Source organism: Serinus canaria, chromosome 11 (genome assembly GCF_022539315.1).
Source record: "Serinus canaria isolate serCan28SL12 chromosome 11, serCan2020, whole genome shotgun sequence".
NCBI classification, from domain to species: Eukaryota; Metazoa; Chordata; class Aves; order Passeriformes; family Fringillidae; genus Serinus; species Serinus canaria.
In genome coordinates, this window is record NC_066325.1 from 18695728 (window position 1) to 18711116 (window position 15389).

The 15389-nt window shown below is 43.4% G+C and overlaps 1 protein-coding gene across 1 annotated transcript in view; it reads right to left on the bottom strand.

Annotated features, from left to right (window-relative positions):
* Window positions 1-15389, bottom strand: part of ZCCHC14 (zinc finger CCHC-type containing 14) — a 47413-nt gene that overhangs the window by 10090 nt on the left and 21934 nt on the right. Inside the window, exons 3-7 of the mRNA XM_009090775.4 lie at window positions 5546-5619; window positions 2586-2657; window positions 2272-2381; window positions 232-326; window positions 91-145 (exon numbers count right to left, since the gene is read on the bottom strand). Of these exons, the coding sequence (XP_009089023.2) occupies window positions 91-145; window positions 232-326; window positions 2272-2381; window positions 2586-2657; window positions 5546-5619 (406 nt within the window). The remainder of the gene's footprint in view (window positions 1-90; window positions 146-231; window positions 327-2271; window positions 2382-2585; window positions 2658-5545; window positions 5620-15389) is intronic.

Genomic DNA, 15389 nt, shown 5'->3' on the forward strand with positions numbered 1-15389 from the left:
ATTGGCTCTTTGAAGGGGGTCTGGGTTTTGTTGGAGGACATGAACATTGCCTCTTAAGAGAATGAATTATAAACAAGCCAAATATTTCACCTTCCAGATGTTCCCAGCGTAGTTCCTACTTTATACAGGGAGGGGTTGCCAGGATCTGGAAACAAGGAACAGAGTAACAAATGACTTCAGTTTATGAAATGCAGTACAAAAAAATATTTTTTAAACTTTATTTCAACTCACTTGAGCTCTGAAGTTGCTGTGATGGAGATGAAGTGCTGAAGAACTTCCTGACGTGGTCGTTTTTCACCACATGGGAAGGGAACGGGGCCAGGTACCTGCAGCAAACAAAGCCCCTGCTCTGTTAGAGCCTCCCAAATCCACCAGGATTGCACTCTGGACAGCACACTTGGAAATCAGACTGGAAATTTAAAAGCTGAAACACATGATGCAATTCTGAATTCTGGAAATTTATGGATATTCTTATTCTTAATACCAAACCCTGTTACCCCGGGTTGTTTTCATTCTGGTGAGTGTTTCAGCAAAGATCCCTCATTCAGCAACCCTGAACACTTCTAAGGCAGAAGATGTTCAAATGTAAACTTGAAAATTGCCTTTGAAATGCAGGAACCTGAGGAATATAAAATAGAGATGGATCTGTTATTGAATTTCCTCCTCTTGGAGATAAACAGCAGATGCAGAGTCTGGCAGTTTCGGGCAAAACTTCTGTCACGTTTTCCCTGAGCCTCTTTGAAGGGAAAAGAGCCCTTTTAGCAGCATTCCAGGGCCTCCAGGCGGCTGTGGGACAAGGGATGCAGGCACAGGACAAGGAGGGACAGCTTTGAGCTGGAAGAGGATGGATTTAGATAGAATACTGGGGAGAAATCCTTCCCTGGCAGGGTGGGCAGGCCCTGGCACAGGTGCCCAGAGCTCCTGTGGCTGCCCTGGATCCCTGGCAGTGCCCAAGGCCAGGCTGGACATTGGGGTTTGGGGCAGCCTGGGACAGTGGAAGGTGCCCCTGCCATGGCAGGGCTGGAATGGGATGAGCTCTGAGCTCCCTTCAACCCAAACCACTCTCGGATTCCAGCAAAAAAAGCCAATTTCCCAAAACTTTGCACCTCACACACCCAGAGGTGTTTCCCAGCTGGAAACCCCAGAGTTCACTGCTGAATTTCACAGCTGAGCAGCACCTTGGAGCAGCTTCTTCCCTGCTCCAGAGCTGCAGCTGAGCTCTGGCAGGGCAGTTGCTGCTCCATTAACCCAGATTTGCAGAGGCTGTTGTTCCCAAGCAGCCACACACATTCCCTGCAGCCTCCCAAAGCCTCCTTGGAGCACAGCAAGGCAGTGGGAATGCTGCCTGCCATGAAAAACAACCCAGGCTTGCACCTGCTGGCTGCTGCCTATGGAAAACCAACATCCACCATGGCTTAGGGCAAAAAAAGTGGAAAGGAGAAGCTCTAATAAAGTGAATTAATATTTTAAAGTGTCATTTAATGTTATAATAATAACATATTAGGATCAGAACAATATTAAAATTACAATAATCTCATTTTGTGTAGATAAAGACAGTAGGGGCTGAAAGGAATTTAAGTCACTCCAATTTTCTTAGGAAAATCATATTTAGAAAGAGAAACTTGATGTGATCTGCCACAGATCCTGATATTTAAAATACTGGTTTATATTAAATAATGGCCAGATGATTTGTGATAATTTGAGGAGGTACAAGATAAGACTTCAAAAAATTTCTTAGCTTTTAAAGACTTCCAAAATTGTAACAATTTAATAATATCTAAATATATACCTAACCTTTTAAAATTTTAAAAGTAAAATGACAACCTAAAACAACTGAGAAAATAAAAACTCTTTGAAAGGAGAAAAAAATCCCCACAACCCATTCCTCAATACAGATGGGTGAATATTCAGGCTTCTATTTTTTTCCTGAGTTTTGAGGGGTTGTTTTAAACAATTCTGGTTATTTTTGAGTCCAAAACAAACTTCTGCAAAGCCAGTGATCCTCTATTAGTTCTTCACAAGGAATGAGGAAATATCAATTCTCCAGGAAGCTTAATACAGAATATTATTACCATCTGTATTTCTCAAGAAAAATTCCTGAAAAATTGTTATGCACTAGAATTAATGGAACATCCAGGAAAAAAAGCTTAGGACCAGGCTCTAATTTCTTTGAAGTAATTTAGAATATGGAGATAATATTTCTATCTCCTGGTTTTTTTTTTTTTCTTTTTCTCAGTGTCAAGATAAAAACCTCACAAAATCCCAGCATACCTCAGGTCTGATTCCAGGTCCATGTGGTTCCGTTCCAGGTAAAATGAATCTGGACCAGCTAAGCAGGGAATGAATTTCTCCAAGTTTTCTTCTGGATACAGCTGAGACAGCTGAAGGGGGAGGATATGACAAATTAAAAGTGAAAAGTTTTGTTATTTCTATGAGATTCAAGCCACTGCCTGTTATAAATCAAATATTTTATGAAATTCACTTGGAATTATCTTGGCACATTTTGAGACGTATCACTGAACAAAATTAGAGAGAGGGACAAAACATGTTTTTCCTTTTCAAAGTGTTTTTCTTATTGCCTTTACCTTTGAAATGAATTCAGTCACTTCAGCAGAAGATTTGGTTACCAACGTCACCGAAGAATCAGACCACAGGACCTTGGGGAGGAACAAGAAGGATTTGCTTTAGTCATTAATTTAATTTGGGTCCTCAAAATTCAGTAATTGGCATCAACTCTCCCTCACAGAGGTTGTGATGGGTGACATCAAGAAGGAAACACTTTTTTTTGTGCACAAGGGCAAAATTGCTGCCCAATTCTTGCTGGTTTTAATTTTTATCAACTGCTCTGGATGCTTGGAAAAGCCCCTCAGAGTTTACACAGCCCTTACACTCTGCAGACATCCAGAGTTAAGCAAGCAACCACGGAGTAATGGAATTTTTTCCCCTCATTATTGTTAAAGAAAACAGCTGGTTTGTAGGATCTGCTTTCCAGCAGGAACAGCTCCCCCCACACAAGGCTGCCTATTCCTAATTAATCAACTCCATATGCCACCAGAAATTGGGAATGGCAGCAAAAATCCAGGCAAAACCTTCCCAGTGAAACCTGCAGCTCCTGCTCCAGACTCCATCTTGTCCATGCTCTAAAAAATGGGAATATTCAGTATTTCTTCCCACACAAACAAGTCACAACACCCTCGGATATTGAAGCATTTATTGCTTGGGAGATGAAGTTCAATCAAGCCAAAAATCAAGATTTCTTGGCTTGAGGAAAATCAGCATGAGACAGGCCAGGGATGAATCCCTATGGATCCAAAATATCCACTGGAGCATCTGGGAGGCAGCTGGATCCATAGGGAAGGAGCTGGGTGGGAGTTTGGGATCACAGAGCAGCCTCTCACATGACATTGGTTTCAATGACAACTCCAAACATACACAAAGTTTTTCCAGCCATCCAAAAGCTGCCAAAAAAGAGTGGGGAGAGGAGAGGATTTCAAAATATATTACATAAGGGAGGAATTTCCTCTCAGCAGAGCTGTTACACAAAAAAAAAGGGGGGGGGGGGAAGAAGACAGAAACTTGAGCAGTTTTACCATGTTTGTGGGTTGTTTTTTTTACAGTTTGTGGTAAATAAATAATTTTTTTTAAATTCACAAGGAATTTCAGAAAGTACAGGAAATATTCTCTTTTTTTCTAGTTCTGTAATAACTCAACAGCTGTCAGGACTTCTGTTTTAACTTGAATTTTCAATACTTATAAAACAATAACGTGAACTGTAAATGGGGGGAACAATAGCACTGGGCAAACACTAAATTGCTCCATCCATTGATCTGCTATTCCCAAGCTCCTGAACAGAACAAAACCATCCCATAATTGGGGTTTTAACCCAGCAAACAGCAATTTATCAACTCAGCTGAAGTCTCTGCTCCTCCTTCAGTTCAGGCTGTTGAGGCAAACACTGGGTACAGTAATTTCTGTTATTTATAGAAAAATTTGTAATAGGAAAAGAAGTTTCACGAGATCTTAATTGGAGTGGAGACAACTGCAGGCTTCATACAGAGCTTGAAAAGCCCTTGGAAAAATCCTGTCTATGATGGATGACATTTGGAACAACTGGGGATTCAGGAAATTTGGGACATTCTCCATGAATCCGGTCCTGCAGAGGTTAATGCTGCCAAAATCCCAACAGATGCTGAGGAGTTTTAAGGAATAACTTGGTGAAAGTTGTGGATAATTGGGATTCTCCCACCTGATTCCTTCTGGGTTCTCCTTTTCTCACCCCGCACTTTGTCTCATCAAACAAACCAAAGCCATTTTCTGGGCTGTGCATCCCAAATTTTGGAGAGCTGGGATCCCAATTTCTCCAGCTGGGAGAAAAGCAATTTGTCAGCTGCTCAGCAGCCCCCATTTCCACTGGGTGCCATCTCCCAGGGCTCCAGGGGATGAACGATGAACTCATCCCTGCAGTGGGACGGGAGCAAACCCAGGCTGCAGCAGGGGCTGGCTGCTGAGCCCCACTCCTGGGCTGGCTGCCACAGGATTCCAAGCACTGCTGGGAATCCTGGGAAGGGTTTTATTCCCTTTGGAAGCACTTTCAGACCATGGTGAAAGTCTCCTTCCAGTCAACTCCCCCAACTCTTGCTCCACAGAGTTTTCCTCAAGTGTAGGAATGTGCCCCCTGTTGATGGAGTGACTCAATTATTCTTTGTCTGCTCAAAAAGGCAAAAAGCCCAGAAGTTTCTCTCCCAAAGACACCTCACAGGACCTTTGGGACTTCACCTCACACATGGCTGCCAACTGGACAGAGGCCAAGAGGTCCCACCTAGGTAATTCACTAGGAAAGGAGAAGAACCAAGGAAATATTTGCTTTTGTGGGGTGTTCTAGCAGGAGCAAGAACCTCTTGCCCCTGGCTTGGTTTTTCTCTGTAAGAGCTTTGTTATTTTGCCTTTTATTAACCCTTTTTCTGTTTCCAACACTGCCTCAGAAGCCTCCTGCTGATTTTATGCTCTTTGGGGTAGCTGGGCTATTTTGGGTGTGATGGGTTCCTCTGAGAGCTCCCAAGAGAAACCCAGCACTCAGCCCTGCAGAGTTCCCAAAGCTTTTCTGTACTTTTGGAACCACATCCCATCAGAGACTCCCTCTCTGCCTCTTTCCAGCAGCTGTGCCCTCAGAGCCCACATTGTTTTCAGTCTTAATCTGACTGAAATTCCCTCTGGCTTCTACATTCCAGCAGAAGAATGGATATTGGATATAGATGTGATAACATCCTGTAAGTGTGGCATCACATTTCCCCCTAAATAAACACTGCCAATTTTTTCCTGCATTAAAATGTTTTTTTGGGTTTTTTTTGCCAATCCCCACCTACCAACCTCCGCATCATCCACAGCCATTTATGACTTTCAAATCATTGATTAAAAACTATCAGTCCCAAAGGAGCTCTGCTTTCACAAAGCATTTTTGGGATCTAACAATAAAGTTTGAAAATGTCCTCAACTCTTCTTAAGTATTATCCTCCCTTTTTTCATAGGAAAGGAAACCCAAACTTACCTCAAAGGAATACTCAACATTTCTTTCATTCTTCTTGTGTGCCAGCCCCTTTAATTCCACTTTTTCAACGCTCACTATGGAAAAACAAAGAGAGAAGAAGAATGAGGAGGATGTTCCCAAATACAGACAGAAGTGATGACTTTTGGGAAGTGCCAGGTCCTGTTTTGAGAGCATCCCATGACCTGTGGAGGTGTTCCAGGTGCCCAGGTCCAACTTCCTCCCTCAGGAATGTTGGTACCACCACGTCATGCTGTAATTCCAAATTACAATTACATCAATCCCTGGGCTTAGGAATAATGTCAATTCATTACTTACTGCTTTCTCCTGCACATTCTGCTTTTTGGAGAGGTTTGTTCCTTTCAAAAGATTTCACTGGGTTCCTCTCACGCTTCTGAAATGATTTTGTGCCACATGCTGAGCACCACAGGGATAAATCTGCTCACCAGACACTGCTGAGCCATCCAGACAATATTCAGTGGTATAACAGTTTGATATGAAGATTTGAAAAGGTTAATTTAAAAAAACTCTATCTCAGTACATTGATTTAAGAGAATTCAGGGCCCCCTGAGTTGTGATCACAGCTAAAATAAACAGAATATTGATTGGAATTCTGAGTACTGCAGGATGATAATGAGGAAGAATGTGTAAAATGGATATTGAGAGGGGAATGTGGTGAAGCAGCTGAAAGATGAGCAAACAACTTGCAGAAATCCTGGTGTCAACTGCTGCAACATCTGGTTTTGAAAAACACAGCCAGTGTTATGCAACATTTGTTGTTTATAGCAAACCCAGCATCACTTTTCTGCAACTGTTCTTATCATTTGGCATTTCTAAAGGATTCAATCCCCATCTCTTCCAGACAGTCATTTATCATCTCCAGCAATTCCAGCAGAATTGGATTACTCAGAGACATAAACCCAAGCTATTCCTGTTTTACTCTGTGGGTTAATAACAAACCTTAAATCACCCCTGGATTTCATGGTGCTGACAGTGCCACCTCTTCCTGCTCAAAGTCTGGGCTGAACTTGCCCAGTGAATAAAATCCACTGCAGTCAATTTATCCATGGAAAAGGACTGTAATTAGGAAAATGGACCTTTAGGTAAAGATTTCTGCACTGATCTTGTAAGATGAGCTCTGTTCTAGAGCAGGAAATGCAGTTCATGTCCTGCAGGACAGGCTTTAGGGACAACCAACTGGATCATTCCTAATATTACTCAAAGAGCTCCAGCAATTTTCTCCCAGCTAGCTAAAATACCATGAAAAACATCACCTGCCTGAAGAAATCTTGTTTAATTTATCAAGTTGTATGTTTGTGTTCTGTGGCCTCTCACCTACTCAGGGTATTGTTTAACTTCTGGTTGGTTTTATTGAAATAACCTTCCTAAACCTACCCTGAAGCTTAACTTTGTTCAATCAGTGCTACAGAACTCCAGAAGAAAAGGTGCCATCCACCAAGTACAAAGAGGGGAAAAAAAAGAGATTTTTATTTACTGCTTTTACTCTGAAAAGCTCAAAGAGCTGACTCCACTCAGTATCCCAATAAATGAGTCCAGGAGCAGAAAACCCTTTGTACAGAATTAAGGACACATGATACTGATGGCTTTTCAGGATGCTGAATTCAGCAAAACTCCAACTTCCCAACCCAGGGGACACAAAAAGTTCAAAGCTCCTAATTCAGGAGATTCCCAGAGTATATTTGCACTGGCAAAGGGGCACACGAGGCCTTTTGCTGGGGAGATTTATCCAGAAATATCTGGGAAATTCCAGCAGGTGAGTGGAACAGCTGGATGAGATCCCCAGGAGAGGGGCAGAGGAAAACAAAGGGGGTTGGAGAAGCTCAGGGCTGCAGGAGAAGCTCCAGCAAGGCTGTGGCACCCTTGGTGCTCTCAGGACCTTCTGGCATCATCCCTTAAGGGGGTTTTTAAAATCATTATTTGCTGCTTTCTCTAAACACAAGAGAAGCATTTTCCATGCAGTTTTGGAGTACATTTCACTGGATCCAGCATGGAAGGCTGAGTGTGGAATCCTCCAGCCCTGAGGCACAGCCAGGAAGCAGAGCCAGGACAGCAGCGACGTCACCTCGTCTGCTCCTCCAGCCCTGCCTCCCACCCTGCCCCAGCAGCCAGGGAAAACTGCCAGGGAGCCTGCAGACATTTTATTCAGCTCTGCTTTCCTAGTTTTCCTATTTCCTGGGGGCTTTTTTCCTGGTTTTCTCCTATTTCCTGTTTTCCAGCCAGAGATTTTCACCCTTTTGGCTGATATTGGAGCATTTCTCATCTGCTCACTTCAGTGCTCCTGTGAAAGGACACACAATTCCCTCTCTCTGCTCACACCAGGTGTTAAATCCTCTGCATTTCTGGTCTCTCTCTCCAAAAAAGCAAGAGCTTGGATCTCCTCCTCTTCCCAAAATGTCAGCAGCTCCACAGAGCAAAAGGCCAATTCCAACCCTTCAGGATTTGCCATTCCTGGCTGGTAAAGGTCAGGGTAAAACCTGCACTGGATGTGGGCAAGGGCAGAAGAGACATTTTGGGAAGGCACATCAATCAGATATTGATCTTTTTATGGTTCCCTCTTTACAGCTTCTGGATCCATCCTAATAAAAGGATTAGATAGATCAGTGCCTCAGTCTTGAGAATTTTGTGCTCCTCCTGAAAAAGTAAAGTAATTGAAGATAAATCAGGAGTGTTGATTGTGGCCCAGCCCTTTTCCATAAAATCCAATATTTCACCACTCCATAGCTAGAGGATTTCCTCTGATGAAATCCCTGGATGCAGGGTCAGTTTGGGTGGGATGTAGCATGGAAATGCCACTCCCCAGGTGGCAAAATCTGAATCTCCTGAAACTGGGTTGAACATTTTGGTTTTGGTACTTGACCAGAAACAGCAGAAAGGCTCCAAGTTATTTTTAAGCTGGAAAAAAAAAACCCAAACCTAAGTAAAATCCTTTCTATAGGAGGCCATAATCATAAATAAGGCCTCTGGACTAAAAGATTCATTAGATTTTCATTCATGGAAAGAGGCATCAAACACCATGACAAGCAACTGAGTTTGTGTTGAAAAAGTGGAACAAAAGGGACCTCATAAAATCCTTTCCACATCCCTGTTTACACAGAAGTGGGCAGAAATGCAGCACCACCACTTTCACAAGGCGTCATCTCCTCTTTGTGCTGAAGAAATGCTTCCAAAGCAGCATTACCCAATCCCTGCTGCCCAGCAGATGCCAAAATCTGGGAACAAAATCCCACAGAGGCTCCCCACAAACCCAGCAGGATTTATATTCCCACACATACAGGCAGGAGGGGAGGAAAACAGAGAAAAGAATTTATTTGCTCCATGCAAAGCACATTCATGGCAACAAAAGACCAGAAATTAAAGGGGTTTGTGGGACCTTTGTTTGGGTTTTTTGACTGCTTATAAGTATCAGCTTAAGAGAGGAGTTTTTGAGGCTATTTTCTACAAAACTTCCTGCTTTCACTTTTTAAATCTTTCTAAAGCTTTTTATCCAAGCTGTGATAAAAATCCAGGATACCCTCTTGTTCCCAGTACACACACTGATCCTCTCCTGCACAAACACACAAGGACTGAGTTCTCTCATTACTAAATTTGATTTCCCTGGCTCCTACTTCTCAAAAGTTCAATTATTCTTTTACTGGAATAATGGAGGCCTGAGGAAAACCTGCAGAATCAAAGATTAGGGTGTGAGTCTGTAGGATGAGAATGAGATCTAAACATGATCAGCATCTTTAGGGGGACAAGAACTTGGTGTTGGTGTATCCCAGGATCACTGAGGCTGGCTCCAAGGCCATCAAACCCAGCCTGTGACAGATCCCACCTTGTCACCAGCCCAGAATGCCACATCCAGTGATTCCCTGGACACCTCCAGGGCTCAGATCAGGTCAGACTTGTGTTTATTTACTAGAACTCCTTTAACAAACCACAGAATGACAATACAATCTTTTAACAGATACTCTAATAGATCTTCTAATATTATCTTCTAATTATCTGATCTGTCACTAAAGGCAAGAAAGAGCTGGCCCTGCTGAGCTGTCCCTGAGGTGATTTCAGAGGAAGATTTCCCTGGAAGAGCATCCCAAAGCTCACTTGCAACTTCCAACCCTGCACCCAGCAGGCTCTGAGCCCTCAATATCTGGAGAGGATGGCACTGAAACCATTGCACTTGAACTCTGCTCTGTTCCACAGGCAGCAAAAACACACCTTGGGGTGCTCCATGACACATTAACTGCTGCACAAACCTCCCCAGAGATCTCTGATCTGCATCAGCTGATGGGCCAGAGTCCAGAGCAGAGGGCAGGAGGAGCTCTCTGCTGTGGGAGGGCTGCAGGTACAGAAACTGCTCTGGGGAGGCAAAACCACCAAACACACCCTCACATGGAACTGCAGCAAACAATTAAATGTATCATTAACTTCACTGACAAGCCATGAGCTTGTCTGTGGAGATTCCAGAGGGGAAAATGCTCCCACTTAACAGCATGGAAAAATATTTCACATATTGAGGGAAAAGAGGTAAAGAAACAAATGTTTCTTTTTGAAAATCATCTCATTTTGATATTTCTAGAAAAGTCAAAAGTAGGAACAGATGAAGCAATTCTCTCTGCAGTTCATTGCATTGAGTTGTCAGGTGAAAATGTCCTGTTGTTATATTAGTGACATCTCAGACCTCTCCAGAAGGATAATTTATAAAGATATTAACCTGTTTTCACAACCTGCAGTGGTTATGGATGGAGAAAACACCATGTGAAGAGGCCTAACTGGGACACTGAAGTGATCCCAAATACTTTCTGCAAATATAAAGCTGCTGCTTGTTAAGAAATACTTAAACTGAATATTTAGATTGAAAACAAAAATTAAATTTAAAATTATTGAAGTTCTACAGCAAAAGGAAGATACAATTTGAGTTGGACTCATTTAGATCCTGTTCAGCCTCAAAACAGCATCCACCATCCAGTTTTCTGCTGCTATCCCTTAAAACTAAAAGTGGACAACAGTTTTTTCCATGGAAAAGGAAAGTGCAGCTGGGAAAAAACTTGTAAGCAAACAGAACAGTTTCACTAGTAAGCAAGAAAGTCTTCTGGCTGGCTGCTCCTCAACAGAAAAACCCTGGAAATTAAAGTTTCATGGACATAATGAAAAATTTCTGTCAGCAGAGGAAAGCTCTCAGATCTGGCATTTTCCTGTGTGAAAAATAAGGGTTCTTCCAATGTACAGAATATTTAAGATCCAAACCAACACTTCCCTCCACCATGAGCTCAGGTGACAAATCAATGCTGCTTTAATTGAGGAGCAAGGCTGTGAAGTGCAATATTCCACAGGAAATAATTACAGAGATTTTTTTGAAAACCAAGGCCATGAGCTGGGTTTTGGCAGCCCAGAGAAGCAAGAACAGGCTGGGATTGTATCACTCACCCCAATCAAACCAGGACTTCTCATGTCCCTGCTATTTCCTCACTTGGGCTGATTTAAGCTGCCAATTAAGTGACCTTCTTATGTTTCTCCAAAACAGATATTTAAAATTTAAAAAAGCCTATATAGCTCAGCTTTTAACTGAATTCATGCATTTTTGGAGTAGTCCTGAATGATCCTGTCAGCACTTCAGCCAACCACAAAAGTCAATCAACCTAAAGATGGCTTGTGCAACTTCCCTGGATTCAAAAGCTTCCCAAAACCCCAAAGTGCCTCTGCTGGAGGCTGGAGAAACTCCCACCTGGGCAGGAAAATGTAAAACCCTGAAGAACCACTCAGCTGCTCTGAAAAGAATTGAGACATGGCTTCAGACCCTGTTTTGAAGGGTTTTCTGCCCAAATCCTCGAGGCCAGGAGCACTTTGCATCCCTGCTCCCTCCTGCCATGGCCACTGAGCACACAACTGCCTGATGAGTTACCTTTTTTTGGTTTCTTTTCTGAGTCCAGAAGAAGCTTTTGCAGAATAAAGTGCCCAGAAAGGGCTGCTGGATTGGCCAGGTTTGTGAAACAGCTCCTAAATTTGAGCACCAACACAGAGCACTGGGAGGTGCTGGGCCTGGGAACATCCCCCAGGATCTGCCATGGAATATGGGTGCAAAACTTGTGGATAGAGCCAGAAAAGGCTGCAGGAGTTTGAGATCAGGGACAACCCAGCAATATATTCCTTAATTCCAACAGCTCTACCCAAGGAGAGATGCAGCTCTTTGGGGTATCAGGCAAAAGGAAGGAAAAAGGAATCCTGAAGGATGGGATTTGATACCACGGCATTTTCAAGCATAATTTTAGGTAAATATGTGCAACACTGAAGGTTTAAAGGTATTCAATAACAAATTCAGAGAGATCAGCCACAGTGAGGTTCAACATGGGCTCAGGTTTTGTGCCTTGTGGGCTGCATTTTTAAAGGGCTCCAGGAATTCCATTTGCACATTGAATTTCCTGCCTAATTCCACCTGGAACTGCAGCTATCAACTGTTTGCACACGAGTGAGAAGTGTGTTTTGGATGTAGCTCTGGACCTCATTTGCTCAGTGACTCATTTTCCTTCTCCCAGTTAGCTCAGAGACATGGAAAAGAATTCCTGCAAAAGTGAGCAAAGCCCCAGACTCTGGGGTAAAGGGCAGCTCCAGTAACCATTAACATCAGCCTTGCACAGGCAATTTAAATAAGCAGGCTGCCTGTGTTGAATTTATCTAACAAAAACATCTCTGAAATCAAGAGAAATGTTCAACTTTGGATATAAATAATTTTACTTTCTGGGTAAGCAAGATGCAGTTGTATATTTAGTCTGGTTTTATCTGATGGAGTGCTTATTTTATTTACTATTCTTAGAGCACTTTTAAACAAAATGTTGGCTTTGTTTCTCATTCTTAAGAGGAGCTTTGCTCATCATAAAGAAATCTCCTGCTTTTCCCCAGAAAGGATTTTCTCTGGCACATAAAATTCCCTGAGCCCCCTCAAACCCAAGGTGAGCCTCATGATTAATGCTGATCTGAAAGTTGTATTCACCTACAAAATCACATATGCAAAGTCAGTTTTCCATGGAAAAACTGACAGAAAACTTTGGGTTTTTGCTAAAGGGCAGCAAAGCCCAGAAATCCAGACTTCCCTAAATCCCAAATATCCCAACCCAGCTGAGCTGAAGGCTTTGAAGTTTGAGGTCTGCACGGAGCAGCTGCTCCCTGAGCTCAGAGAGAGGATTCCAGCCTCAGAAAGGAAACCAGAACGGGCAAAAAGTGACACATTCAGCTGGTCACCACAGCTGGGGACCTGAGCTGGGGCTTGAACTGTGGAGCAGTGTCCTAAATACCAATGGACAAATGGAGTCTCACAGAACACCCAGGGAAAGGCAAAGCACCTTTGGGTGCAGCTTGAACTAACCACAAACCACCTTGGCTGGAGGTGAGCAAAATGGCAACTGAGCTAAAGCTGTTACTACCCATTAGTTTCCCTCCATCACCCAAGATTTCATTCACTTCGTGACTGGATAAAGATTTTTAGACCACTCAGCTAATCGTAATCTTTGTTGCTCTGTTAGAACACCCCACATGAACCCAACCCCAACTGCATCTGATGAGGATCTGCCTGGCAGGATTTCAGCTCTGAGTGCCCCATATATAAATATACATTTCTCCCAGCACAGGGGGTTTGTTGCGCAGCCTGAGGGTGCAGTTTGTAACCATATATCGGCATGGCTGGAGCCCAGAGGGAGGGGATGAGGCTGCAGCTGCTCAGCCAACGTGCCCTGGCTCGAAGGGCATCTGGTGCTAAAGCACCACAGCCCTGGGATCAGATGGCTCCAAGGATTGCTGCCCCTACCCAAAGGAGTTAAGGGATTCCAAGTGCAGAGAAATGCAGCATTTCAGCCTCCAAGGCAGATGAAGGAAGCAGCTTGCCTGCTTTGTTAGGGCTGCTCCAGGCCAGCAGGGTTTAATGCTCCTGTAAATAAGCACGTGCTGTTTGCTGCATTTCTGAGACCAGGCCCAGCACTGGAAACTCATGACTAAGGCTGCAGTAACAGGCAGGAGCAGCAAGGACAAAGTCGTTTTATAGCAGGTTCAATTTTTATTTTCTAAGGAATTATAGCCTTGTTAACAACAAAAAAAATTCTCTTAGCACGCTATGTAAAAACACCAGACTAAGGGACTCGTGTGGAATAGAAAATCCTTGAGTACAGACAGTCTTGCCAAGAGCCACAAATGCATTCAAGGGCTCAGCCCAGTGAGGAACAAATATCCCTGCTCGGTCACTTCTGTGAGGTTCCCCTTTTGTGGCAATTTTCATGTCTCTGTTCTCAGGCTTTAATATTCTTCTTCCCTCTTCTACTTTTGTTCAGCTCATGGTTCCTTCTTTCTGGATCCCAGACAAGATTCGACCAGTGATTCAAAGAGGCAGAAGGACGTTCTAATTTAGCAGTTAAACTGATTTGGAGACACCACACAACTACTGGATAACTGTAACACATCTATGAAAAAAGCACAGGAAGGAAAAGCCCAAAGTAGATTTTATTGCCAGGGCAAGGAGAATGCCCAGAAACTGAGCTAAAAAGAATGCAAAAAACACCAGACCCCATCCACTAAAAATCTCCAAGTCCTGAAGCTCTCATCTCCAGACTCACCAGCAGATCCTTTAGCAGGACCTACAGAATGGAACAAACACCACTTTAGGCAAAAATTCATGCCTAAAGCTCCAGGTCCCCACCTTGCTTTGCAGCAGTTGGATATCCAGCAAATCCCTGAACTCCTTAATAACAGGGACAGGGAGGAATACAAACTAGGAGCTCTCCAAGCCACTAAAACCTATTTCATACCTGCTGGTTTTGCAGACAAATTATTACACATTTCCTCAGGCCTCTTCACAAGAACTGACTGTAAACAACTCTGCTGGAATGATACACCTGGAATAATTCACCCCCAGGAGTGGAAAACACAATAGGGAGAAACTCCAAAGGCCCTGTGGTGTTTTCTGCCATTTCCTTTCAGCTGGGGATATTAATGATGTAATTTTAGCAGGGCTGCCCCTCTGAGTGATGGCTAAAAATAGCACCCACACCCTCCACTGATGAAATGCATCCACTCCAGGCAGGGAAGTCATGCAGCACAGCAAGCCCTCTCCTTCTTTTTTCCAGGGAGAAATAAAAGAACGAGCCAGAAAGCAAATGAAACATTAACCTTTTAGCTTAGCATTTCTGTGCTCCCAAGAAAGAAAATTTACTTTAATCAAAAGCTTTGTCTTGCATAATTACAGCCTGTGACTCCCCAGCTTAAAAGAACAAAAGAAAATTAAATTAGAAATGAAAATCCAAAGCACCTAAACAATGCCAAAGTTGACTGTTTGTCTCCTCTGCTTGTGTGGCACAAAGGACCAGATCAGATCCACAATTCCATGGAAGGCTCCAGGGAGTACAAGGGACCACATCCAGAGGGTTGGGGGCAGCAGCACCCCTCAAACTTTGAGTTCCCACTGTCAGCAACCCACAAATGGGATTTCATTCTCGTGTTAGTCACTACAACCAATCCAAGAACAGCTCCAGATGCTTCCCTTCCCCAGCAATCTCTTCATGCAAGGCCCAGGATCAGGCTCTGCTCTGGCACTTCCCCACAGACGCCGTTCATCAAAACTCCATTAAGCTGTCATTAAACAGGAGAACACAACTTCCTTTAAACAACCCCAAAATAACTGAACTCATGGACAGAACTCCACAGCTTGGACTCTTCTCACATTTGTTCTTTCATATCATGGAATCATGGAGTGGTTTGGGTGGGAAAGGACCTTAAAGCTCATCCAGTGCCACCCCTGCCATGGCAGGGACACCTTCCCCTATCCCAGGTGGCTCCAAGTCCATTCCAGCCTGGCCTTGGGCACTGC